This window comes from Chiloscyllium plagiosum, chromosome 33 (assembly GCF_004010195.1).
Source record: "Chiloscyllium plagiosum isolate BGI_BamShark_2017 chromosome 33, ASM401019v2, whole genome shotgun sequence".
In the NCBI taxonomy this organism is placed as follows: Eukaryota; Metazoa; Chordata; class Chondrichthyes; order Orectolobiformes; family Hemiscylliidae; genus Chiloscyllium; species Chiloscyllium plagiosum.
This window is the reverse complement of record NC_057742.1, coordinates 2,301,614-2,329,447: the sequence shown is the minus strand read 5'-3', so window position 1 is coordinate 2,329,447 and position 27,834 is coordinate 2,301,614. Positions and strand designations below refer to the sequence as shown.

Sequence of the window (27,834 nt, the reverse complement as noted above, 5' to 3'; positions counted from 1 at the left end):
TTCAAAAAGTCTATAGCAGGTCACAAATCAGCTTTGTCCACTTCCTGGTACATACCCTCTGCTTCAGGAGTGTCCTGTACGTGTAAGTTAATCCATTGTACAGTTGTGGTGATGATCAGATCACTCCCTTGAAGCCCCCAGCACTGCCATCCGGTGGAACTCAACTCTCTTGCTCGATGTAACAGCTCTTGTTTGATTGGCTGTGTTCACACTTTAATGGAAGTGGCGTAAATGTGTCACGTACTGATTATCACAGGTCACTGAAATTCTTGCTTCAGCCTGATTTCAAGCGGCATTACCTGAGACAGACATTAATGGGAAGTATATTCAGTGACAGAGACATACACCTGGCTGAGTGCAGCACACACAACTCCACCAGTGTCTCAGATATAACAACAATCAGGAAGGAGTGGTTCACTGTTTAGAAAGTAATTTATTGTTAGGGTTAATAATGAGTGATGTTGTCAGTGAGAGGCAGAATACCGAACAAATGAACTCTTCTACCCAAGTGTGTCTGAATGTGGTCGAACATTCATACATGTCTGGGTATGTCTCTGTGATGGGTGTGTGTGGAATTTGCCTGTTTATACGCTGCCGCATGATGTATACACTGAGATCACAGCTCCACCAGCTGATTCAACCGGGGGTTGAGGTACCGAGCTGTGGCCCTGAATGTGTTCAATGTTTTTCAACAGGAATGACAGGCTGCTCCTCAGTGTTAATATTAACCAGTGATAGTCAACAAGGACCACATCTTTAAACTGAGTTAAAGAGCTCCTCCTCAGGGACAAAATACAATTTATTCAGTTACAAAATGTTAACCAGTACAGGGGAACCTCGATTATCCGAATACCAATTATCTGAAAATCGGATTATCCGAAGGAGATCTCCAGGTCCCGATGAAACATGACATAAAGACGTGTTTTCAAGTGATCTTGTCTTTTGTTTACCGTGATTAAACAGGCACCATCTCCAAATGACTGACCCCCCACCTTCTCTCTCTCCCTCCCCACACTTTCCCTGGAGTTCTACACAGGGGTGTATCCTGAACCCCCCTTCCCCAGATAATCTCTCCAACATTGTCCTGTACAAGGCAAAGGTGCAAACTGTCAAAAAGTTGCAGTAAAGAGTTGTGTGTCTGTGTGTGCGCGTGTGTCTGTGTGCGCGCTATTTGGAGTCTTACCCCACAAAAGCAGCAGCAGTCTTGATGTTGGTGTCCAGTCCAGCTGCCCCGGAGAGGGGGGCGGTGTTGCACGGGGTTGTGGGGGGGGGTGTTGCACGGGGTTGTGGGGGGAGGGGGGTTGCGCGGGGGGAGGGTTTCACGCACTGTGTGCTGCTGCAGTCTCCTGAATAGGGAGCAGACTTTAGAAGTTTCGAACCCCAGAGGAAAGGCATTTAAATCGATTCACCATCTAATCGATTATCCAAATGAAACAGTACCCACCCATCACCTTCGGATAATCGAGGTTCCCCTATATACAGCCTCGGATATACCATCTATAATCAAGGGCTTTGAAAATCTTTCCTTTCCATGTCTTCAAGGGGAGGTCACAGCAAATTTAAGTCTTTAAATCCCTCGCAGTTCTAAAGTACATCAGTGATCAAAGATTAAGGTCTTCATCTTATTCATTTTTGTGTTAAATCCTTAAAACTTTCAATCTTTGGCGTGAGCAGGAAGTCCATAAGCAAGTGCCACTCTTGAGTGTGAGCAGGAGAATCCAGTGGGTCCGGGCACCGAGCGAGTGGTTATTACACGATGACCCCCATCAGGTGCACCTGGCGGTTCTGGTACCGTTTGGAGATATCGGTCTCAATCTGAAAGAGATAACAGAGAAACTCCCACTCACACTCAGGGACTCACACTCCCACTCACACTCAGGAACTCACACTCCCACTCACACTCAGGGACTCACACTCCCACTCACGGGCAGGGACTCACTCACGGTCACAGTCACGGTCAGAGTCAGGCACTAATACAGTCAGTGGCTGACACTTGGGATCTGTCACATGACAACAGAGTGGTCGCTGTTGTAATGTAGGAAATTGAGTGTCCATTTCAGCAGATTCCCACAAGGGAACATACTCCAATAGGAGACTATGATAAAGCACAGAGCATTGACATCACTGACTGGGAGGAGAAAACAGCATCCCCTGAACCACCAAGGCTGGAGCCGAATGGAGGCTCAGGGATCCAACTGTGGGATGGAACAGAGTCAGCAGGTGCCGGAGAATGATGGAGATGGACCCCAGGCTGCAGACTCTAATCCCCGACACAATGTGACCCCACTGCAAAAACCGTCTTCAATCACAACTGGGATCCTCTATCAGGAGGAGTGGCCCAGCTCAAGCAATGTCACCCTCGATTCAAAGGGACCATCACATGACTGAATACCTTGATGATACAATCTGATATCATTGTGCTGTTGATTCAAGGATAAATACTGGCAAAGACCGCACTACTCTTCTTACCAACAATGATGCAAAATCTTTCACATAAACCCAAAACAGTATATAATCACATCTGACAAACAGCACCCGCGGACAGTGCGGCACTCCCTCAGCACTGACCCTCCGACAGTGCGGCGCTCCCTCAGCACTGACCCTCCGACAGTGCAACATTCCCTCAGCACTGACCCCCTGACAGTGCAGCACTTCCTCAGCACTGACCCCCTGACAGTGCAGCCCTCCCTCAGCACTGACCCTCCGACAATGCAACACTCCCTCAGCAATGACCCTCCGACAGTGTGGCGTTCCCTCAGCACTGACCCCCTGGCAGTGCAGCACTCCCTCAGCACTGACGCCCTGATAGTGCAACACTTCCTTGACACTGACCCCTAATGAGGAAACACTGTGCTGGTGAAGTTGAGACATTTGTCCTTTCAAGTGGTAAGAGTAACAGATACTATGGCTCTCTGGGATGAAGAGCAGGGTAGCTCTCCCCAGTGTCCTTCAGCCACACACTGGAACAGTCTGATAGTTATCAGAACGCAGTTTCTGGGAGCTTGCTATGTGCAAACTGACTGCCGTGTTTCCTGCAATGGGAACAGTGACAGCACGTCACTGACTGGGAAGCATTTCCTGATGATCTGAACGTAAATTCAAATGTTCTCTCACTGATGGCAACAGAGGCTGGAACAAACCTTTTACATTTTTAATGTGAACCTCGCTCAGCGTGTGGGATCGAGGGAGTCACTTACTAGCTTTCGAAGCTCTTTGGTTTGCTGGATTAAAAGGTCCAGTTTGGGTTCAAGGGCAGCCTGTTCCTCCAGAGATTGCTGTCGCTTCTTGACCATCTGATGTTGCTTTTCTCCCACGGTGCCTGCCTGTTTCAGCTTCTGTTGCAGGAGCTCAGTCACACGGTCAATGTACCTGCAGCAGTGGGGCAGCAGCACAGTTAGATACACATAACGTACTGAGAGTAAGGCTTTCCATTTCCTCCCCAGCCTGGTGCCTTGTAGACTCCCAGGCTTTCATTGCTCCTGGGGCCAGGGCAGGGGGTCATGGTGATAGGGGCCCCTGCAGAGAAGCAGCATCACTGGCCTCTTTAACCCAGGAGTTATCATTGTTGTTACTGATACACTGGTTAATGTGATAATAACCTGCCGAGCAACCAGGGGATTATCAGGAAACTTCAGATAATTTGGCAATGGTTAGGACAGTACAATATAAATTGGGGGAGAATGTCGGGATGTGGGGTTTCACTGTCATTGCTTATTGCCAGTCCAGTTCAGATTGACTCAGTTCAGTGCACAATCTTAGCCTGCTTGGCACACCTTCCTCATTCCTGAAGAAGGGCTTATTCCCAAAACGTCGATTCTCCTGCTCCTTGGATGCTGCCTGACCTGCTGCGCTTTTCCAGCAACACATTTTTCAGCTCTGATCTCCAGCATCTGCAGCCCTCACTTTCTCCAACTGGATTAAACACACATCCTAGATTCTCGAACTCACTCTCCTTCCTCACCAGCTAAAACGTGGCTGAGGCCAGTGAGTCAATTCAACATTCAACACACAAAACCAGAAACCCAGATCCAACTGAGTAACAGAACAGGCTCAAAGGGCTGAATGGTCTCTTCCTGTTCCTATGTACCCCTCCCACTCCACCTAAACCACAGTACAGTATCACTCCCAAAGGGCAACTCAGTGAATGAAATGAGATCAGCATCAAACCTGGGAGAGGCATGGATCATGAAGAGATGTCGCATCTTTACATTGGTCAGTCTCTGGATGAGATCCTTCACTCGCGTTGTCATGGCAACAACCTTTGCCATATCCTGAGTCTGAATGATAGCTGGAGCTGTTTGGAACTGGTTGATGGAGAGGATGTCTGCCTCCTCATTCATCTCTACAAGCCTCTGGCTCAAGAATTCCTGTAACTGAGATCAACAATTCAAAAATGCAATCCGGAAACCAGCTGCCGACAACAGATGTTGATAGAAAAGCTCACCAACAAATTTGGAACAAAATGCTAATGGTGACCCTTGCAAATGCTGACTTGCAGAGATTGGGGAGAGTAGGTCAGTTCCTCTGATTCTCCCACAGATCAGACTCCAGAAGCAACAATCAATGAAGTAAGAGTGTCCGATCAATACACCTCTATACGTTGCCTGAATTGGCATCGCTAGGCTACTGGAGTATCCCAGGCTCCAAACAAGATTCCAGACTTTGCTACAACTCACTAGGGAGGAGGAAGAATAAAGGGGAACACAAAGGAATTCCAACCCACAGACGACCTTCCAGCTCAAGGACATTTTCCTGCACCATTCCCATGTCCCTGCATAACTAGAAATTAGAACTTCTAAATTGGAAGAAGGCCAATTTTGAAACTGTTTAGGAAAGAATTTTCAAAAGTTGACTGGGGTTGGATGTTCGCAGCTAAAGGGACTGCTGGAAAACGGGAAGCCTTCAAAGCTGAGATAACAGAAGTCCAGAGGTAGTATGTTCCTGCTAGGGTGGTAAGTGTAGGGAATGCTGGATGACTAGAGAAATTTAAGTTTTGGTCAAGAATAAGAAGGAAGCATATGTCAGGTAATACACAGCAGAGATCAAGTGAATCCCTAGAAGAGTATAAAGGCAGTAGGAGTATACTTAAGAGGGAAATCAGGAGGGCAAAAAGGGGACATGAGATAGCTTTGGCAAATAGAGTTAAGAAGAACCAAAAGGATTCTACAAATACATTAAGGACAAAAGGGTAACTAGGGAGAGTATTGGGCCCCTTAACAATCAGAAAAGCCGCCTATGTTTGGAAACGCAGGAGATAGGAGAGATACTAAACGAGTATTTTGCATCAGTGTTTACTTTAGAAAAGGTCATGGAAGATAGAGAATGTGGTGAAATAAATAGCAACATCTTGAAAAATGTCCATATTATAGAGGTGGTGGTGTGGATGTCTCAAAACACATATAAGTGGATAAATCCCCTAGGACCTGATCAGGTGTACCCGAGAACTCTGGGGGAAGCTAGAGAAGTGATTGATGGGCCTCTTGCTGAGATATTTGTATCACTGATAGCCATAGGTGAGGTGCCAGAAGACTGGAGGTTGGCTAACGCAGTGTATTCATGAGGGGTATGGATAGGATGAATAGACAAGGTCTTTTCCCTGGGATGGGGGCATTCAAAACTAAAGGTTTAAGGTGAGAGGGAAATGTTTTAAAAGGGGCCCAAGAGACAAGCCTTTCACATAAAGGATGGTACGTAGAATGAGTTGCCAGAGGAAGTGGTGGAGGCTGGTACAATTACAATATTTAAACGGCATCTGGATGGGGACATGAATAGGAAGGGTTTAGAGGGAACTTCATCAGATTATTGATCTGTACCAAACCCACCACAACTCCATAACTAGATAGGCATATGGACGAGAATGGAATGGTGTAGGTTAGGTGGGCTTCAGGTGGAGGCTGGTACAATTACAATATTTAAATGGCATCTGGATGGGGACATGAATAGGAAGGGTTTAGAGGTACATGGGCCAAGTGCTGGCAAATGGGACTAGGTTAATTTAGGATATCTGGTCTGCATGGAGGAGTTGGACCAAAGGGTCTGTTTCCATGCTGTACAGCTGTATGACTCTATGACACTACATTTGGTGGTTATGAAAGCTCTACAGAAAGTCAAGTCTTTCTTTCATTCAAATGTCAAAAGCGGGTGAAAAGAAAAAAACGTTGCTGGTTATTTCAGGCTGATGTTTTGGACAAAACCAAATCTAGCAAGTGTTCACAGCTGTAATGGTACAAGGACCATGCAATCTCCAAATGTCCCTCACTCGCTGCGATAACCACCAGGCCCACATCATGAAACCAGCCACCACCAGCTTCCCTCTGTCAGGCCTGTGCAAGCAGTGAGCATTCCGGAGGGCAGGGAACTGCACTGGATTCTGCCACCACCCTCATCAGCCAAGGAGTTCCTACTTCTCATTCCACTCTAGGGGCTCTCACACTGAATTAGTCCTGAAGGAGAGTCTAATCGGACCTGAAAAGTTAACTCTGCTTTCTCTCCACAGATGCTGCCAGACCTGGTGAGTTTCTCCAACAATTTCTGTTTTAATTTCCAGCACCTGCAATATTTTGCTTCTATAAGAAATTGATATTGGAATTAATACTGATAGTGTGGGTGTGCTTGATGGGTTATGTGCACAGTAATGCTGCCATACTCCGTCTCACCACAAGCAGCATTATTGGAGATCTGAAAACAAGGAGGAAATGGAGAAAAGGTGGAGGTGAACTAGGAGAAGAATAGATATTGTAACTTCAAGGGAGCAAAGTAGTGTTCACCCCAGGGTCCGTGAAGTACTTCACAGATATTTTCTTTATACTGGAGCACGGGAACAGGAAGAGACCATTCAGCCCCTCATACCTGTTCTGAACTTCATCAGATTATTGATCTGTACCAAACCCACCACAACTCCATAACTAGATAGGCATATGGACGAGAATGGAATGGTGTAGGTTAGGTGGGCTTCAGACTGGTTTCACAGGGCGGTGCAACATCAAGAGCCAAATCTACTGTACTGTGCTCTAACGTTCTATGTTAAACCTTTCTAATAGAAAATGTGCTCACTGGCACCACACTGTGGCCAGAAGTGGATCCATCCCCTCTGCAGTGTTTAACATGCACCTTTTATCACAGAGTCATACAGCATGGAAACAGAACCATTTGCTCCAACCCATCCATGCTGACCAATTTTCCTAAACTAAACTAGTCCCACTTGCCTGCCCAATCGTGAACACTGTATTTTGAACATCTTTCCAGTATTTCCATTTCCAGCTGAAAATTACCTCCATGAGTTCGTTAATGAACTGGTTCCTGGTTTCCGGGTTTTCCAGGATAGTTAGAGCATCGTTCCCCTTTGCCACTCCACCATCACCTAGAATCAGAAAAATTAGAAAAATAATTCATTTGTGATAATAAAAGCATTGCATTGAGTTGAATTTCAATATTATCCTTAACTGGTCTGGTACCTGGTTCAGAATATAATATTCACATAGGCGAAAGTGAGGACTGCAGATACTGGAGATTAGAGTCGAGAGTGTGGTGCTGGATAAGCACAGCTGGTCAGGCAGAGTCCAAGGTGCAGGAGAATCGACATTTCGGGCAAAAGCCCTTCACCACACTCTCAACTACAATATTCACGTGCTTACTTTTCAGAATTATAGCTGAAAAGTGATGACAGGTCAGTGATGAAGAAAAAGGGCTTCTCAATCCTCAAAAATCATGAATGACGGAGGTGGATGAACTTTGTCCATCTCAGTCTAACACTGGCACCTCCACATCAGAGGTGGGTGAGCATGAGAGAGTGTGAACATCTCTGTGTAAACTGCGGTCTGAGCCAGAGTCAAAATTCCATGAGCAGCACTGCCATCTAGTGTCTTCCTATTTAAACTGCGATAGTGCTACCTCTATCACAGATAGAAAACAGCAATCTCCATGTTGTGCTACCTTGCATTTATGTAGTGCCTCTTACATTCTCAGGACATCCCAGAGCACATGATGGCCATACACAATGAGATAATCCAACAGGTTTTATTTGGAAGCACTAGCTTTCAGAGCGCTGGTCCTTCATCAGGTGGTTGTCGAATATAAGATTGTAGGACACAGAATTTATAGCAAACGTTTACAGTGTGATGTAAGTGAAGTTATATGTTGAAAAAGACCTGGATTGTTTGTTAAGTCTCTCATCTTTTAGAATGACCATATTGGTTTTAATTCTTTCATATGTAAATCCCAGACCTTTGGTTAAAGTTACTTTCTCAAGTGAACTTTACCAATTGGTGCCATGTCGGCCCAGATAATGCATTGAAGGTGTGAGGTGCCCTGTGTGAGACTGTCTGTGCCCCAATGTTCAGACTGATTCTAATCTAAAAAAGGGATTTACAGAATCTTACATGGATTCATGCAGTTTTTGAGCAAAATAAAATGTAATTGCACAAGTACAAATTCACCTCACAAACCTACGTGTGAGTGTGCGCATTTTGGTATGTGTGTATACACAAAGCCAATACACCAGAACATCCATCGTATCAGGCAATGGCACTCTGTGTGAGAACCTCTCTAGCTATGCTGAAGGCATTTTGAAACCCATTGTACAGGGGATCCCCAGCTTCTGTCGCGACACTACGGATTTCTTACAGAAACTCAGCACCCACGGACCAGTCAAACTGGGAACATTCCTCGTCACAATGGACGTTTCAGCACTCCACACCAGCCTCCCCCACAATGACGGCATCGTGGCAACAGACTCAGTCCTCAACACCAACAACTGCCAATCTCCAAACACCATCCTACAACTCATCTGCTTTATCCTCGATCACAACGTCTTCACTTTTGACAACCAGTTCTTCATCCAGACGCACGGAACAGCCATGGAGACCAAATTTGCACCCCAATATGCCAATGGACTACTCTCTACTATCGGTCTCATTCTTGGACACATGCATCTCCATCAAGAATGGGCATCTCAGCACCACACTCTTCCACAAACCCACAGACAACCTCACAATGCTACACTTCTCCAGCTTCCACCCAAAACATATTAAAACAGACATCCGCTATGAACAAGCCCTACGCATACATCGGATCTGTTCAGATGAGGAGGAACGTGACGGACACCTGGAAGTACTCAGGGATGCCCTCATGAGAACGGGGAATGATGTTCAGCTCATCGACCGCCAGTTCCGACGTGCCACAGCAAGAAACTGTAGTGACCTCCTCAGGAGACAGACACGTGCTGCAACCGACAGGGTACCCTTCGTTGTTCAGTATTTCCCAGGAGCCGAGAAACTACGGCATGTTCTTCACAACCTGCAACATGTTTTCAATGAGGATTAGCACCTCACCAAGACCTTCCCCACACCTCCACTTCTCGCCTTTAAACCACCAAACCTCGAACAAATCACTGTTCACTGCCCGTCTTTCAGGACTACAGCATACAACCTTGTCATGGCAGATGCTGCAAGACGTGTCAGAGTATGGACATGGATACCACCATTATGTGTGGGAACACCTCCCATCATGTACGTGGCAGGTACTCATGTGACTCAGCCAACATTGTCTATCTTATACACTGCAGGGAAGGATGCTCTGAGGCATGGTACATTGGTGAGACTGAGCAGAGGCTACAGCAACGGATGAGTGGGCACCACACAACAATCAACAGGCAGGAGTGTTCCCTCCCAGTTGGAGAGCACTTCAGCGGTCCGGGATAATCAAACTTGGACCTTCAGGTGACCATCCTCCAAGGCGGACTTCAGGACAGGCAACAACACAAAGTGGCCGAGCAGAGGCTGATAGCCAAGTTTGGTACCCATGGGGATGGCCTCAACTGGGACCTTGGTTTCATGTCACACTACAGGTAACTTCACTTCACTGCACTAAACACAGACACACATACAACCCCCTACAGACCCACACACTCATGCAGACACTCTCATACACAATCTCTCTCTCATACGCTCACACATACACCCTCTCAGACTTATAGCCCTTTACACTCACACACATCTACACACTCTCTAACACAGACACTCATACCTTCCAGCACACACATACACATATACGTTTGTGGGGTGAATTTGTACTTGTGCAATTACATTTTACTTTGCTCAAAAACTGCATGAATCCATGTAAGATTCTGTAAATCCCTTTTTTAGATTAGAATCAGTCTGAACATTGGGGCACAGACAGCCTCACACAGGGCACCTCACACCTTCAATGCATTATCTGGGCCGACATGACACCTATTGTTAAAGTTCACTTGAGAATGTAATTTTAAGAAAGTTCTGAGATTTACATATGAAAGAACTGAAACCAACATGGTCATTCTAATAGATGATAGACTTAACAAACAATCCAGGCATTTTCAATATATAATTTCAGTTACATCACACTGTAAACTTTTGCTATAAATTCTGTGTCCTATAATCTTATATTCAACAACCACCTGATGAAGGAGCAGCGCTCCGAAAGCTAGTGCTTCCAAATAAAACCTGTTGGATTATAACCTGTGGTTGTGTGATTTTTAACTTTGTACACCGCAGTCCAACACCGGCATCTCCACATCATGTATATACGAGGTTACCTTCAGCACCAGACTCCACTACATTGATTTCCACAGCAGCAGTTGTATCATCTCCCCAGTCGATCATGTCAGCACCATGCTCCTCGCTGTTCACCTTGGAGAAGGTACAAAATAAAACACACTAAAACCAGCAGAACAAACATTAGGACAGGAGAATCTGAGAGAGGAGCACTGCAATAATGATTCACCTCAGCATTGTCTTCTACTGTGATTCCCCAATCGATATCACCTGACTGATCCATTCCAGACACCCCATCATCTCCCCAGTCAATCTGAAACACAGTAGAAAGCACTTCTCTTACTGAAAATAACCAGATAATGCAACAAAGATCAGCTTAGTTACTCATATTCCTTAACCAGTCAGAGTAATTCACAGGACATCCAAGATAATGTAAGGCAGGATTTACTGAAGTGCATCTCAGACTCTGGCAAACTCCTGGCATTAGCCTCACATTGTACTGACTGGACAAGAAAGAACCAGACTCCAATTCAATCCAAACCTATGAAGCAGACAAGAGAAAAATCCCATGGCAGGCAGGCAGTCAGAGACTGAGTTAGATTCATTTTAGCTGGTCGAAATTGGTCCTAGTTCTATTCCAAGGAAAGGGGAAAGTCATTTGGTGAATCTCTGGGAAGTAGTTAAGGTTTCGACTTCTCCTAAATTTTAACATATTACACATAATAGTGGTAAAGATAATTAATTAAATAAAATGCGATTCAAGTGAGTGAATAATATCATTAAATAACTAAAACTCATCAGGAGCGGCAGTTCACGTGAGGTCAAATGAGCATCAAGGCTGCAGCGTGTGGCACTTTCTGGATAACAGTGATCCAGGGCAAACATACCCGAAATGTTCAAAGTTTATGAACTGTCGGATGAATCATAGACATTCTGATGGATCAAGGAGAACAATTACTCCGAGTAAAGGAAAGCATCAAACTTAAGGAAAATACATATAATTGTACAAAATTTCCTAGACTCAAGTAAGCTTCCATTGGACTGGAAAGTATAAAATCCTCATTCAAGGAGTGAGGGATGTAGAGGGGTTAAGAATGATCTGTACGGTCAAGGTGGTGCCGGAGTAGGATGCTCCAACCAGCACTCCTCTGCTCCTTCTGCTCATTTCCCATTTTCTTCTCTTTGTTTCCCCCTTTTGGTGTTTTCCCCGAGGTATGGCGGCTGGAGGCCTGAGCAACACAGGATGGCCCAGGGGATGGAGGCCCAGGGAGAGTGGCCCGGGCAGAGCGGGGGACGGGTGTTGGACTGGGGTCTGTGCGGGCGGTCAGCAGCTTGTGAGCCCGGGCAGACCATGTGTGGAAGCCCCCAGCCCTGACGTTCCACAGGTTCCTTATGGAAAATCAATAATGCTTATCTTTTTAACTTAATTCTCATTTTTCTAACTTATACTCTGAATAACTATAAGAAAAATAACATTTTTCCCTTTCTTTTTCCTTTATTTCTGTATTTTGTATCAGTGCCTGGGTACTTTGTCCATAAAATGGTGCCATGTGGGGTGACAGTGTAAACCTTCACGCACGCCTGTACTTCCAGACTTGTGACAATAAAAGGATATTCTATTCTATTCTAGAAACAAGAAATTACAGGCCAGTTGATGTCTGGCTTGGGGAAGGTGTTGGAATCGATCATGAGAGAGATCATAGCTGCACTCTTAGAAAAACTCAGGGAGATTTGACATACTTTCACCAAAGGTAAACACATTAAAACAATTTCTTGGAGTTATTTTTGAAGGAGTGACGTGCATTATGGTTAATGAAGATCCTGTAGACAGCATGTACTTGGATTTCCACAGAGCATTTCACAAGGTGCCACATCAAAAGGTTACCGCAAAAAAATTAAAGCTCCTGGTGCAGAGGGTAACATATTGACCTGGATAGAACATTGACTGGCTGGCAGAGAATATGTATTAAATCGGTCTTTGTTTGATTGGCAGGATGTATCAAATGGAGTCCCACAGCGGTCTGTGATGGGGCCTCAGGTTCTTATAATTTACATCAAGGACTGAGGTAAGAGGAATGAAGACAGGGCGGCTAAACTTGCAGATGACACCAAGATTATATTGGAAAGTATTTTGTGAAGAAGACATAAGAAAGTTGCAGCTAGATATAGATAGGGTTGAGTGAGTGGGAAAAGCCTGGCAGATGGAATATAACGTGGGAAAATGTGAAGTTTTCCATTTTGATTAAAAAAAAGCAGAGCTGTACTGAAATGGAGAAAGACTGCAGAATTGGAAGGTGCAGAGGGATTTAGGCATTCTGGTGCATAAATTGTTAAGAATTTAATAAGATACAGAATATAATTCGGGAGGCAAATAGATGTAATTCTTCATAATAAACAGAAAGTAACATGAAAGTAAGGCTATTGTGTGTCAGTTATACAGGGTATTGGTGAGACCACATCCCGAACACTAAATGCAGTTTTGACCCCCTTATTTAAGGATGAAAGTACATTGGAAGCAGCTTAGATGGGGATTCCTAGATTAGTGTCTGGAGTTACTGGGTTATGTTGGACAGGCTGGGCTTGCTTCTCCTGGGGTTTAGAGGAGAGTGAGAGTTGACTTATGTGAAGTGTCTAAGATCCTCAATGGTCTTGTCAAGACGGAGATGAAAAGAATGGTTCCTCTTGTGATTCAACTGGAGGGCACGGTTTTACAATTAAGGGTTGCCTTTTTTAGGACGGAAATGAGATTTCTGTTCTCTCAGATTGTTGTGCAACATTCGAACACCCAGCCCCCGAAAGGGTGGAGGACAGGGTCACTGAATACTTTTAAGGCAGAGGTAGACAGTTTCTTGAAAGGCAGAGGGTGGATGGGAGTGTACAATTTAAAACACAAACGGGTCTTAGTGAACCGTGGAACAGGTTAGAGGGGCTGAATGGTCTACTTTTGCCTCTAACTTGTTTCATCGTAAGTTCCAGCATCAAGGGAACCAAATCTTGAGCAAAACTGGCTGACACTGTTCTGAATATTACGAGATCAGATGGACTCAAAGTCATGGGATGTCTATAAATCACCAAAGTCTTGAGTTTTTTCACATGTAAACTTTTAGAATGTTTCTTAAAACTCTGCAAATGCTGTGTTAAAACAAAAAAAAATTATCTCGGCTAATAGTAAATGGATTTACTGATTTGTGTTCCAATGTGTTTAAGTTATTTGCTTTTGACTCACTGATCTCTACCTCAGATAATGCTGTACTGAGCTGCATACAGTGACCCTGGTGTGGTCCCAAGGACAGCATTTGCTAAAAGGAATCTCCGAGTTGGGAAGAGTAGGCTCGTTCCAATTACACTCACCGTGTCTGAGGACTCTGTTGGTTGTTGAATCACCATGTTAGCTGGCCGCTCAATCGCTGAAGGCGCCTGTCCAGTTCTCCACTCGTAGACAGTTGTGTTTCCTTTCAGTTGAATGTGTTTCAGTAAGGGAGCAATTGGCTCTGAGACACTGTCATGCACAACACCCTGGAATTAGTCAGCAGCTAAACACAGGCGAGTACGGGTTGTGGAGGGAGGGCGAGTGAGGAGGGAAAAGAGCAGATGAGGGTGTGGGACAGGCATGTTGGAGCAACTGGCCCTATCCTGCCCCTCAATTTACAACAAAAGGAAACACCTGTTTAAAGTACATTTTGAACAGTCTGACATTGGTGCATTTAACAATACATTTAAAAAGAGAGCAATTAGTCATTTTGGTGTCACCATATACACTGACTGTATACAATTCAATGAATTTACAGGGTCTTCTGAAGGTAAGTACATCACCTCCCCTTTCACATGCTGCACTCTCTTCCTCAATTATCTCAGCATCAAGACACAGCTCAGGTGTCTTGTGCTGTGGATCCCGTGAACTTCCACCAGGCATGCTTCAGCAGCCCGGGATGGCTTGCAGGATTATATTGGATATATGATACAGAAACAGGCCATTCAGCCCAACCAATCTGTGCTGGGGTCTATCCTATTGAGCATTTGCTCATTTTCTTCATCTAAATTGATCGTACTCCTTGATTCCCTTCCCCACTGTTTGTCTAATTTTCCCTTCTCTCCTTCTCATTTCAAACAGTCTCTGTGATGGTAAGCTCCATATTCTCACCATTCTCTGAGAGGATCCACACCGGGACTTTTGGGACAGCCCTGTAACTCAGTGGTTAGCACTGCTGCCTCACAGCACCAGGGACCCAGGTTTAATTTCACCGTCAGGTGTCTGTCTGTGTGGGGTTTGCACATTCTCCCTGTGTCAGTGTGGGTTTCCTCCCACAGTCCAGGGATGTGAAGGTCAGGATGAAATGGCCGTGCTAAATTGTCCCATAGTGTCCAGGGATGTGCAGGTCAGGATGAAATGGCCGTGCTAAGTTGCCCCGTAGTGTCCAGGGTTGTTCAGGTCAGGATGGACTGGCTGTGCTAAATAGCCCAGGGATGTGCAGGTTAGGGTGGATTGATTCCAGGCTCCAAAGCATTTTTGGGGGAAGAGATTTCCCCATTTTCATCACCTCTTGGGTGAAGACGTCCCCAATATCACCCCTAAATAGCGTGGCTGTAATTTTAAGGTTATGGCCCCATGTTCTAGTGCCCTCAGGCTGCACAGTGTTAAGGGGATATAGGAAATCAGCAGCTTAGGAACCCCACCTGGTGGCAGAAGCATGCAGCTGCAGTCTTGGCAATGTTTCATATCATAGCCCCTTGCCCAAAACAAGGATGGGGTCAAAGACAAACTGAACTTGGTGATTACAGAGTAATTCCTGTTCATTCATTTTGAACAAAACTCAACAGAATATTCCAGTTAGAGTGCTTCCTGCCACATTCTTACCTGCCACACACAAACTCCACACAGGCTTCGTACAGCTCCAGGGCATCAGTAAGATCACTGGTCCCCTCAGCCATACCGTCAAGGCCAGATGGGAGGTCATTGCAGAGAGATAGCAGCTCCTGGTGGACATCATTACCCTGGTCAGTGAGACAGAAACTTCAGTCATTGATAACCAGGGCAGAATGATCCACTCACCTTGCGTTACATTGGCAGGCAAGTTAATTTCTCGCCTTTAAAAGGGGAGCACGAACACTGATCTGGGGTACATGATTAGACCTTAGAAAAGTTACAGCACGGTAACAGGCCATTCAGCCAATCATGTCTGTGCCAGCTGGATAAACAAACTGTCCATTCTAGCACCCCTCCCACTCTGCCGAGGACATGGAGGTCCTGGGCCTCCTTCACCGCCACCCCCTCACCACCAGACGCCTGGAGGAAGAACGCCTCATCTTCCGCCTCAGAACACTTCAACCCCAGGGCATCAAGGTGGACTTCAACAGCTTCCTCATTTCCCCTTCCCCCACCTCACCCTAGTTCCAAACTTCCAGCTCAGCACTGTCCCCATGACTTGTCCGGACTTGTCCTACCTGCCTATCTCCTTTTCCACCTATCCACTCCACCCTCTCCTCCCTGACCTATCACCTTCATCCCCTCCCCCACTCACCCATTGTACTCTATGCTACTTTCTCCCTACCCCCACCCTCCTCTAGCTTATCTCTCCACACTTCAGGTTCTCTGCCTTTATTTCTGATGAAGGGCTTTTACCCGAAACGTCAATTTCGCTGCTCCTTGGATGTTGCCTGAACTGCTGTGCTCTTCCAGCACCAATGATCCAGAATCCACTCACCAGCACCTGGCCTGTCATCTTGGAGTTACAGATTCAGGTTCCTTTTTAATAAATTGAGGGTTTCTCGAGGTACAATTTTGAAGGTGGTTTGACAAGTTAATGAATTATTATGTAAACAGTTTAAAATTAAGATATTTCCCTTTTAAGACAGAGGAAAATTATTTTTCTATCAGAGAGTCATCGCTGTGAAATTCTCTATAGCCAGCAATGGAGGCTGCATTGAATTTAATCGAGACTGAGTTAGACAAAGCTCTGTTAGATAAAGAGGTCAAGGGTGATGAAGTTAAAGGCAGGAAATTGGATCAGCCAGTAGTACGTGTGTCAAATCCTTTTGTCTGTCTTAATATGTGCTCATTTGGGAGTTATGTAGTTGAAGTTGTATCATAATAGATTAGAATTTTTTTGTTAAAATTAAGTATATGACAATAATGACAAAACCTGGTGTGAATTTTTTTGTTCTGAATAGCAGTCAAATTGGTCACGTTCATGTTCTAATTGGGATTTTATACATTTTGTGAAGATTTGCAGAACAGTGGGGCTTGATTATCAGCCGGTTAAGTAGCGACAGTGTACTAGATTGGTCGCCTTATTTAAGGAAGAACACAAATATAATGGATACAGTTTAAAGGTTTACTAGATTAATACCTGGAATGGAACAGATTATTTTATAAGGAACCTTGGGAGAGACTAGGCCTGAATCCTCAGAAGAGTAGGAGGCAACTTGATGGAAATATACAAGGTCCTGAGCAGTCCTGACCAGTGGGATGTGAAGAGTGTTTCCTCTGGTGAGAGATTCTAAACTAGGGGGTCATTGTTAAAAAATAAGGGGGTCAGCCATTTAAGACAGAGATGAACTGAGGGTTTTTTTATATAAATGATCTGGATATGAACATAGGAGGTATAGTTAGTAAGTTTGCAGATGACACCAAAATTGGAGGCATAGTGGACAGCAAAGAAAGTTACCTCAGGAGGATTACAATGGGATCTTGATCAGATGGGGTTTAATTTAGATAAATGCGAGGTGCTGCATTTTGGGAAAGCAGATCTTAGGAGGACTTATACACTCAATGGTCAGGTCCTAAGGAATGTTGCTGAACAAAGAGACCTTGGAGTGCAGGTTCATAGCTCCTTGAAAGTGGAGTCGCAGGTAGATAGGATAGTGAAGGCGGCATTTGGTATGCTTTCCTTTATTAGTCAGAGTATTGAGTACAGGAGTTGGGAGGTCATGTTGCGGCTGTACAGGACATTGGTTAGGCCACTGTTGGGATATTATGTGCAATTCTGGTCTCCTTCCTATTGGAAGGATGTTGTGAAACTTGAAAGGGCTCAGAAAAGATTTACATGTATGTTGCCAGGGTTGGAGGATTTGAGCTATAGGGAGAGTTTGAGTAGGCTAGGGCTATTTTCCCTGGAGTGTCGGAGGCTGAGGGGTGACCTTATGGAGGTTTACAAAATCATGAGGGGCATGGATAGGGTAAATAGACAAAGTTTCTTCCCTGGGGTGGGGGAGTCCAGAACTAGAGGGCGTAGGTTTAGGGTGAGAGGGGAAAGATATAAAAGAGACCTAAGGTACAACATTTTCACACAGAGGGTGGTGCGTGTATGGAATCAGCTGCCAGAGGAAGTGGTGGAGGCTGGTACAATTGCAACATTTAAGAGGCATTTGGATGGGTATATGATTAGGAAGTTTGGAGGGATATAGGCCTGGTGCTGGCAGGTGGAACTAGATTGGGTTGGGATATCTGGTCGGCATGGATGAGTTGGACCGAAGGGTCTGTGTCCATGCTGTACATCTCCATGACTCTATGACATATGGTTGAGAGTCTTGGGAACTTTTCCTCAAAAGGTGGTGGAAGCCTAGTTGTTAAAACTGTTTAAGGCGGAGGTAGACAAATTCTTAATGAGCATGTGTGAAAGGTTATCCATTGTGGACGGGAATGTGGAGTAATCAGATGATTCATGACTGTGCTGAATGGTGGGGCAGAGTGGTCTCCTCCATTCCTAATCCATATGCTCGTATGACCAATTTTACGTTAAATGTAATGTTGCTGTTCAAGTCAACCATTCCACATTCTCACCACTCTCTGGGAAAGGCATGTTGTAAACAGAGCTACAGAATACAAAAGTAACAAAGCCAGAATTTTAAAACTCACTGCTCAGCCCAACTGGAATATTAATCAAAATTCTGGACCACCACGTTTCTAAATGTATGTTAAGACTGTGGAGAAAATACAGAAGTAAATTTATTAGTGGTACCAGGGATGAGGGGCTCGGAGACTTGGGGATAGAGTTGGGGGGGGCGTTGATGGTATAAACAAGTCTTTTGGAGAGCGAGCACAGACATGATGGGCTGTGTGAATAATTTTGTTTTTTGATATTTTTGAAGTGCTCCTTTTGCCAGCACCAGGCTGAAGCACAACGTGCAAAGTATGATCTAGATGAGATTCAAAGGTTCAAACACGTGACCCCCCTAGCATCAAGGTATCGTTGACTTGCACCCTGTGACTGAAATCACACCAAAAATGCAACTGATTTAGCTTGGGTGAGCAACGAGTGTCTCTTGGTTGGTTACCTGAATGCTGTGTATCTCTGTGTGGATCACAGAGCTCCACAATACTGAACTGAATGATCGTCAAGGCCAAAATGTTCAACGTTCCAACCTACAGGACCTCTCTCCAGTGGTAACAGCAAGTACAGAACAGAACAGGCTGATGATCTGACAGAGATTACTTAATGAAAAATGTTTAAATCACAACAGAAGGACATAAGAAACAGGTGCATTTGGCCATGTAGTGCCCTGAGCCTGTTGCAATATTCAATTAGATGATGGATCACCTATCACCTCCACTTCCTGCACTATCTCCATATCCTTCAATTAACTTTATAACTAGTCTTAGTCTTGATCATACTTAATTATAGAGTATCCACAGCCACTGTGGTAGAGAATTCCAGAGATTACAAACCCCTGAGTTACGATCTTTGTCCTCAGCTCAGCCCTGTTGTATACCATGTGATTGTTTGTAAATGGCCAATCTCTGATCCCACAGCTGTGACTCCTATTCCCTGGCCGGGGGGGGGGAACAGTTTTTGTGGAAAGCTCATGTTGTTCCATGATTGCAGCCATCTGCAAGCCATGCCTAGCAATGACAGGATGGAGAAATCCTATACCCCATGTTACCCTGCCCTGTGGCAATATATGGAATGGAGACCAGATGGGCAAAGAGAAAGGCAGAACTGGTGTTTCCTGATGTCAGGACTTTTCAGAGTCCTTCTTTAAGAGCATGTGTGAGAGAGTTTCCTTCTTCTAAATTAACTGTAGGTCAAGCAAAGCCAGAATTCTATGCTATAACCCAGCTTCAAAGTGAACACACTTATAGCTCACTTCAACATGGCTGAGCATCTATAGCTTCCTTCATAAAGGAATACAGACCTCGTTCTGAACAAGAGTCATATTGAAACGTTAACTTGGTTTTTCTTTCCACAGATGCTGCCAGTTTCTTCAGCATTCTCTTGTCACACCTAAACATTCCCTTCTCCCGATGTTTGGTTACTGTTTTGCTAGAATTATATGATGTGTCAAGAGAACAACACTTGCTGACCCACCTTTATTCCAAACTGCTTGCAGGAAGTAAAGAACCTGTCCCGTAAAGCAGCAGCATTGTTGATGTACTCCAGCTCCTTGCGGCTGTACTCCTGCTGTAATTGTTGGCACTTACTAATCTGCTTCTTCAAAGATGGAATTTCATAATTTACGTTTCGCACAAGTAAACTGGAGAGTTCAGCTGTTATTTAAAAAAAATACAGAAAGCACACTTCTGTAAGAATGCGCATCATACTTAAAGGGAAACTTTATAAACACACAATAGGAAAAAAATATATAACTGAGAGGAAAGACTTATCAAAAAAATAATCAGATGAATGGGTGACCTGAGATGTCTTTAAGGTCGACAGAGATATTTCCACTTGTGGAGGAACCGAATACTCAGGGTCATGATTGAAAGATAATCACTGATTTAAATACTGTACCTTTTCTATTTTCCTGTATTTTTGATTATGGACTGAAATGAGGAAAAAAAAATATTTTTAAACCAAACATTGACAGATTACTGCATGTTCCTGAAAGCAGATCAACTCACACTCATTGTAAGCACTGTTTACACAGCTGCTGATTCAAGTAATACATAGGAGAAGGTGTGGATGAGCTGCAGCCAAGGGTGTGTAAAAATGGAGATTCAGTCAACATCAAGTTGCTGAATGGTTCGTGGACTAGTGACCAGTAATCAATGATAAAGGCCCCACCTCCCAACAACAAAGTAATGGGCTCTCAAGTATTGGACCAGCTTGGGACTGTGAAAAGTCCAGTGAGAAGTCATCAGGCTGCCACCAGTTTAGGAGTTGTCCCTGTTCTCTGCAAAAACTACTTTAATACTGAAGAAAAACAGTTTATTTTTCTTTCAGCAATTGTTATAAGCTGTCACTTTTAACAAGGCAGAGAACTTGTATAGGTGTGACCCAGTTGTGGTGGACCTCCGAGAAGCAACATTCTGATCAGCACAAGATCCCTCTCAATTTATCCTGTTAACACTGAATTTTCTCAGTTCTCCCTTGTCATAACACTTGCTTTTTGTTCCTTGACTGTCTGTGTAAGGTAGATAGAGCTTGTAAGGAGTTAGAAGTTTACGTAGAAGAATTACATGCCAACGGTTCATGCTTGTTCACCAATAGCCGGAGATTATTTATCTGTAATAAACAATTGGTCTTATTAAGTATAACCACCTGCCCTGTGATTTCCATCAACCATAGTTTATAAGTCAGCACATTGGGGAAATCTGTTTTTTTAAATTTTTACCTTTTGTAATGACTCCAGGAATAGCTGGGCTGATTAACTGTGCACTACCCAGTAGTACGGTGGCTCAGTGGTCAACACTGCTGAGTCACTGTACCTGGTTTGATTCCAGCCTCAGGTGATTATCTGTGTGGAGTTTGTACATTCTCCCCATGTCTGCGTGGGTTTCCTCCAGGTGCTCAGATTTCCTCCCACAATCTAAAGATGTGCAGGTTAAGTAGATTGGCCATGCTAAAGTGCCCATAGTGTCCAGGCTAGGTGGGTTAGCCACGGGAAATGCAGGATTACAGGGACAGGGTGAGGAGATGGGTCTGAATGGGATTTTCTTTGGAGAGTCAGTGTCGATTTGATGGGCTGAACAGCCTGATTCCACACTTGGGATGCTATGATACCCAGTGAGAGGTGACAACAATAAATTCAATTAAAGAAAACAAGTTCTTTAACCCCGAAAGAGAGGAAAATGTGGAACCTGTTATGACGGTGAGCTGTTGGGAATAGGAGAAAGTGAGGATTGCAGATGCTGGAGATCAGAGTCAAAAAGTGTGGTGTTGGAAAAGCACAGCCGGTCAGGCATCATCCGAGGAGCAGAAGAGTCAATGTTTCAAGCATTAGAACATTCCTGCTTATGCTTGAAACATCGATTCTCCTGCTCCTCGGATGCTGCCTGACCTGCTGTGCTTTTCCAGCACCATGCTCTCAACTCTGATCTCCAGCATCTACAGTCCTCATTTTCTCCTCCTGATCTGCTTCGTTGCTGTATGCACTGCACCGTAGGCTTATCTGCTGCAAGAGGGCACTGATCAAATGCTGAATTGTGGTTCAAGGCAGATCCTCATAAAAAACATACACTGCCCTGAAACACACTTCTCAAAACAGGGGAGTTTTGAGTAAAGTTTGCTCTGAGTTATGCATGTGAACAGCAATCTTGGATGTACTGCATGCAAAGCAGAAAAAAACCCAATGCAATATCTCATGGGCATGCCCAAGAGCTCTGGTGGTGGAGGTTCCACTTTGCATCTCCTGTCATTTTAAGACTCCCAATCCCATTTCCATTCGGCAAGCGAGCTGCTGAGAGCAAAATAGGCAGCTTAGGGTGGGGCAGCTGCTAGCAACTGCAGGTTATTTTTACATTTGTTCACAGGATGTCAGCTTCTCTGGCTAGGCAGCATTTATTGCCCATTCCTGATTATCCAGAGGGCTTTAAAAGTCAATAACATTGCTGGGGGACCAGAGTCATATACAGACCAGACAGGTCAGGACGCCTTTTTCCTTCCCTAAAGAACATTAAGGGAACTAGATGGGTTTTTAATGACATTCAACAGTGGCAATACAGTCATCATTAGGTTATCTTTAGTTTATTCCAGATTTTTGTTGAAGTTAAATTTCATTATCTACCATGGCAAAATTCAAACTCATGTCAGAGGTCATTAGCCTGAGGTTCTGGATTGCTAGTCCTGTGACATTCCTGCCCCACTTCCCTCGAGTCGTGCGTGCACAGGAGAGTTTGCAATAGCAGAGATGCCAGGGACACAAGTGTCTCAGATTATTTCTGAGATGCAACCTGCTCCTTTGGAGCCTCAGAAATAATGTGACGCGTGGCCAATGTTCTCCAATTACGGAGGTGGTCAGAGGCCAATTGGCCCTGACTAAAACAGATCACAGATTAGACGCACCCCAGATTGCCATGTAACAGGGTGTTAACTTTCTACATTTATAATAAAAACTGGTCACAGATTAATGAGAATGGCCCAGCAGAGTAGGTGTTGCAGTGTGATAAGTGTACATAGCAACTTTCATAACACAGGGAGTTATGCTGGTTGAAATTTTTAAAAATGTTTATGTGTACTGCAATATGCTTCAGATTATTTGATTTGTGTATTGCTTGAGAGTATAATTGGATGTTCTACTATTCCTTCTTTCTTAGATAATGCTGTGGAATTCTTAACATCCTTGGTTTAGGATCTCATTAAAAAAAAAATCACCTAAGACAGGCTCAGCCCACCCTCAGTGCTGCACTGCAGTGAGGACAGAACTTACAGATTGAATTCCCTGGAATGAGGCACAAACCAAGGGGCTTCTAACTCCAAGATTATTGCATTACCCACTGTGCCCCAAGCAGACTGCTAAGCTTCAGGAGCATCTGGCCTTTAATGTGTATAATGTAAAATCTCTGCAAAATGGCTTCCTTACCGAGATAGACACTGTCTTTTTCATATAAACACACTATTTCCTGCCAGTCCTGTAACAACAAAAAGACACAGAGAGGAGCTTAGTTTGGACTTTTTCTTAAAAGCAAGAAAACCTAAAAAAAAACCAACAAATTTCAAACAAGTTTACCTTCATTCGCTGAGAGGAGTAACCACCAAAAATATTCTTTGTAGAAGCTTCTGTTCTTCTGAGAATCTCTACAATTCGCAAGCAATGGAAATAATGGATATCTGCAGGAGAGGGAACATTTAATAGTCAATTGGAAAGAAATGGGATACCAACAAAAACACACGTGGCCTTACTTTTATCAGATGATGCTGGGTCTACCAAATACTCACAACCTCGGCGAAGGCTCAGGGCCCGATAGCTGTGAAACCTGCTACAGCACACGCACACTCTTTAACAACCTACATTTATATAGGACCTCTCATATAGCAACATGTCTTAAGACACATCACAGAAGTGTCATAACACAAAAATTTAAAACACAGAACAGGATATTCAGACAGGTGAACAAATATTAACCAAAACAGGTTGGAGGGAGGAACTCTAGAGCTTAGGGCTCAGGCAGTTGAAGGCATGACTGTCAATGGTAAAGCGATTAAATTGGGAATGTTCAAAAGATTGAATTTACAATTGTAAGAAGTTGCAATGCAGGAGGAGGTTAGAGAGATAGGGACTAGTCAGAACAATTACAAACTGAAAGGGCGGCTGAGAATTTTAAAATCAAAGTGTAGCAGGTCCAATGAGCCAAGGAGTTGCGAGTGAACAGAATTAAACTCAAAATTATTGATATATTTAAGGGGATATTAGACAGGCATGAGGAGGAAAAGAACAGAAAAATGCTCTGAGAGGATGATATGAAGTCAAATGGGAAGATTCATATGGTACAAAATCACTGCCACAGACTCAGTGGAAATTGTGGCCTGTTTCGGTGCTGCAGTCTATTCAAAGTGCCAAACGGACAGAATTTGCCTCTGATTAATGAGCATTGCCTCTGGACTATTACAACGTTCATCGCAAATCCTTTTTACACATGCAGGCTACGGGGATGACACTTGCAGAAATGGCACTGACATGATCCTGACAGGAGTTGTTTGATCTCCTCATTCTCCGGCATATCCTGGATTGCGTTGTTTATTTTCTCCCGAATTACCAACACCGCATTCTGCCATTTCAGCTTGCAATGCCGTCTATCCACCAGCCAATCTAAGGAACACAATAAACAAAATACTTGTGAAGCACACTCTCCTGACATTCAGGAAACAACATAATTACAGGGATTTTAATATTCTCTTTTATTTGTTGTGCATGTCGATATATTCATCTGCCTTCTGGTTTGGCCTATACATGGTTTCTTGATGAGAAGCCCTACAAAACCCAGGCCAATATTGAGGGTGTATTGCAATGTCAAAGATGCCTTCTTTTACATGAGACTTTAACCTGAGATCCCATCTGTCACTTCAGGTGCATTGTTTCAAAGAAAAGCAGCAATGTTCTCCCTGCAGGCCTGGCCAATATTTAAACCTCAATCAATACCAATAAAAAGCAGATCATGTTTGTGGGAGCTTGTTATGGAATAATTGGCTGTTGTGTTTCCTATATCACTAGAGTGGCTTCAAACAGTACGTCAATGGCTGTAATGCAGTTATACAATGTCCTGACGTTCTGAAAGGTGCTACATGTGTGCAAATCTGTCTTTCCAAACTGTACTGGATGCTCCTGTGAACTGACTACAGGGTGTCAACTGTGAGGAGGATGGGAATGACCTTCACCCAGTGCCACAACAACCCCACCAATGTCATCCTAACCTTCACTCAGCACTCACAGTGAAGACTGACAGCAATCAGGGAACAGAGAAGGGAAATGACTGGGTTGGTGCATTCAGCACCAGCTCATTCCAATGTCATTTAAAAGCTGAAACTTAACACCTATCACATATACTTCAAAAATATGATTATGTTATTGACAACCTTTTAGGATTTTCTAAAAGAACTGTTTTATAGGGATTATTGATATTTAAACTCTTTGCAAGCCCCGGTCCCAGAATTCTAAGCATCAAACACTGAAGATGGTAAATTGCAGCAAACTGACTCTAACGCACCAGCTCTTCCTTCCTGCAAGGTTTGTAGAAAGATATAAATAGAAAACAGGAGACAATAGCTTCGCTTCACTTGGAGGTCACCACTGATGATGTTACCCAGCCAGGTAATGAAACGTCTGGATATCAAACCTACAGCTCAGCGAGCAAACCTACACCCTAAATCTTCCTTCCTGTTTACTGTTGCATTCCAATTGTGCACAAGGACACTGTCACAACTTTTCAGGAAACACCTTTTCCACACAGAGAAAATGAGAGCCACATTGTGGACAGCAAAAACAGCAATAGAATGTCAGTGTTGAATTTTGTGGTATCTGAGCCACTGAAGAAATGGCCTCTATTTCTCTCTCTCATAATCTTGCTTGAATCCACAGAGGACCTGCAGACCTTGAGACAGGATGCAGCTTCAGATTCAGAATAGCTGGTGCCTCAGGGAAAGTTTCCTTAGCTGACTCTGGGCAATTGCTACAAATCACTTAAAACACTCTCTGAAGTTTCACACTGCCTGACTATCACTTGCAATAAGACTTACATCCACTTGGCTTCTAAAGTTAAAAACAGCAGCAAAATATGTTTAAAGTAGATTTAAGATCAGTCACAAAAGACTCAAAGGTGAATGAGGAGAATTCTATTTTTGAATAACTTGCGATCTGGAATACACTGTCTGCAAGGCTGTGGAAATAAATACAGTAATAACTTCCAAATAGAATTGAATACTTGAATGTTTGCAGAAATGTGGAAAATTACAGTGGGGAGCAGAAGCTAATTTCAAAGAATTGGCACAGACATGTTGGGTCAAAAGATCTCCTTCTGTCCTGTACAACTCGTTGGAAAATGAATCACCAATGCAGACAATTACCCAAGAGTTTGCTTGTCTGTATATCGATTGGCCATTTCCTTTGGTCCTGTAAAGAAAATATTTTTAAAACTCAATGAAAATTGGAATAATGTGTTTCTATACCTGGGAGCAAGGAGACATTGATGTGAAAAGATTAGACTAAATGGGGTGGGAAAAGAGGGTTAAAGGGGGTGGGGAAAGAGGGGCAGGGGGAGAGGAACAGGGACAAGGGAGGGCGAAATGACAGTGGAAAGATAAGGAAGAGATGGAAGAGACAGGGAAAATGACAGAATGGGGGAAGAGAGTTGTAAAATGGGGGAAGGGCAGGAGAAAGGGAGTGCAGGGAGGGGATTGATCAGGGTAATTGGCTGTGGGTGGTGGGTTGTGACAGGAGGTAGGGACACGGGGTAGAGGGGGTTAGGAATGTTTATGGTGCCCCACCCCTGTCATTCACCCTAATCCTCCCCCCACCTCTCTCTCTCACCCTAAACCCCTGCTCCAGTAAGGGATGTTTATGACCACCCACCCTGAGTAAGAGATGTTTATTCTGTCCCTCCCCCTCACCTTAACCCTAACCCTCACTCACTCTCCCTCAGTAAAGGGATGTTTATGTTTTTGATCACCCTCACCCTCACCCTCACCCCCTCAGTGTGGGGTGTTTATGATCCCTATCCCTCTCTCTCACTCTGGGATGTTAATGTTTATCCTCCCCTCCTCCCTCTCACACTCACCTCCATCTCGCTCAGGCCCTGCCCCCTCACAAACCCTGCAACGGCACCCAATCACAACGTGTGTTAGAATAGACGACTCGCACGCGATCCGCCGTACTAGCCATTCAGGCTTGAGCTAGTGGCACAAAGTGGGCCAATCAGATATGAGGATGCGCCCGCGTGACCACTCCGAAGTCATAACTTAACACCGAGCCAATTGGATTTCATTATCCAAACGGAGAGGGCACGGTCATCGTTAATTGGTGGACGTCACAAAGACGCTGCCCCTTATAGCCAATAGCACTGGTTCTCCTAGATGGACCAATCGGGTGGAAGTATAAATTAATTCCTTGTTTGTGGAGCTGCCAGCGCCATAGAAAGTGAGGTGGGCAGGTGTGTAAAACAGAGAGGCCGCGGGCTAGAGACACGGGTTCGAATCCCAGCTCAGCAGCTGGGGAACATCAAATTAATGTGATGGAACCAACTAGAAATAAGAGCGGGATTTGGCGATTTAGCCCATCGAGCCTGCTCTTCCATTTGATCTCAACTCTAATTTCATAGAATTTTACAGTAAGGAAGGAGGCCGTTCAACCCATTATGTCTGTACTGGCTCCCAAAAGAGCTAGTCCTATCTCTGCAGCCCTTCAACTTCATCACTTCCACTTAGATATCCAATTGTCTTTTGAAACCTCCAACACTCTCCCAGGCAGCGCCTTCCAAATCCTAACAATTGTCTGAATAAAGAGGTTTCTTTCTTCTCACCCCTAACTATTGTTGAAATCTTGAAACTGTGGCCCCTAGTTACTAACATACTAACTAGTAAACAGAATATCCTTCTTTGTCAAAGTAGAGCATAATTTTGAATGCTTCAATAAGGTCACCTCTTAATCTTCTCTGTTC

At 44.2% G+C, this 27,834-nt stretch overlaps 1 protein-coding gene across 1 annotated transcript; it reads right to left on the bottom strand.

Annotated features, from left to right (window-relative positions):
• Window positions 1–413: 413 nt before the first annotated feature.
• On the bottom strand, window positions 414–27,019 carry cdk5rap3 (CDK5 regulatory subunit associated protein 3). The gene is made up of 14 exons (XM_043674749.1): window positions 26,956–27,019; window positions 26,246–26,291; window positions 24,363–24,494; window positions 23,415–23,515; window positions 23,268–23,316; window positions 19,835–20,013; window positions 15,385–15,521; window positions 13,881–14,028; window positions 10,759–10,842; window positions 10,571–10,664; window positions 7,272–7,360; window positions 4,168–4,373; window positions 3,198–3,369; window positions 414–1,815 (listed from the first exon to the last, which is right to left on the bottom strand). Exons 1-14 carry the CDS (start codon window positions 26,959–26,961, stop codon window positions 1,750–1,752), a joined length of 1,509 nt encoding a protein of 502 aa, XP_043530684.1. The 5' UTR covers window positions 26,962–27,019; the 3' UTR covers window positions 414–1,749.
• Window positions 27,020–27,834: the final 815 nt, after the last annotated feature.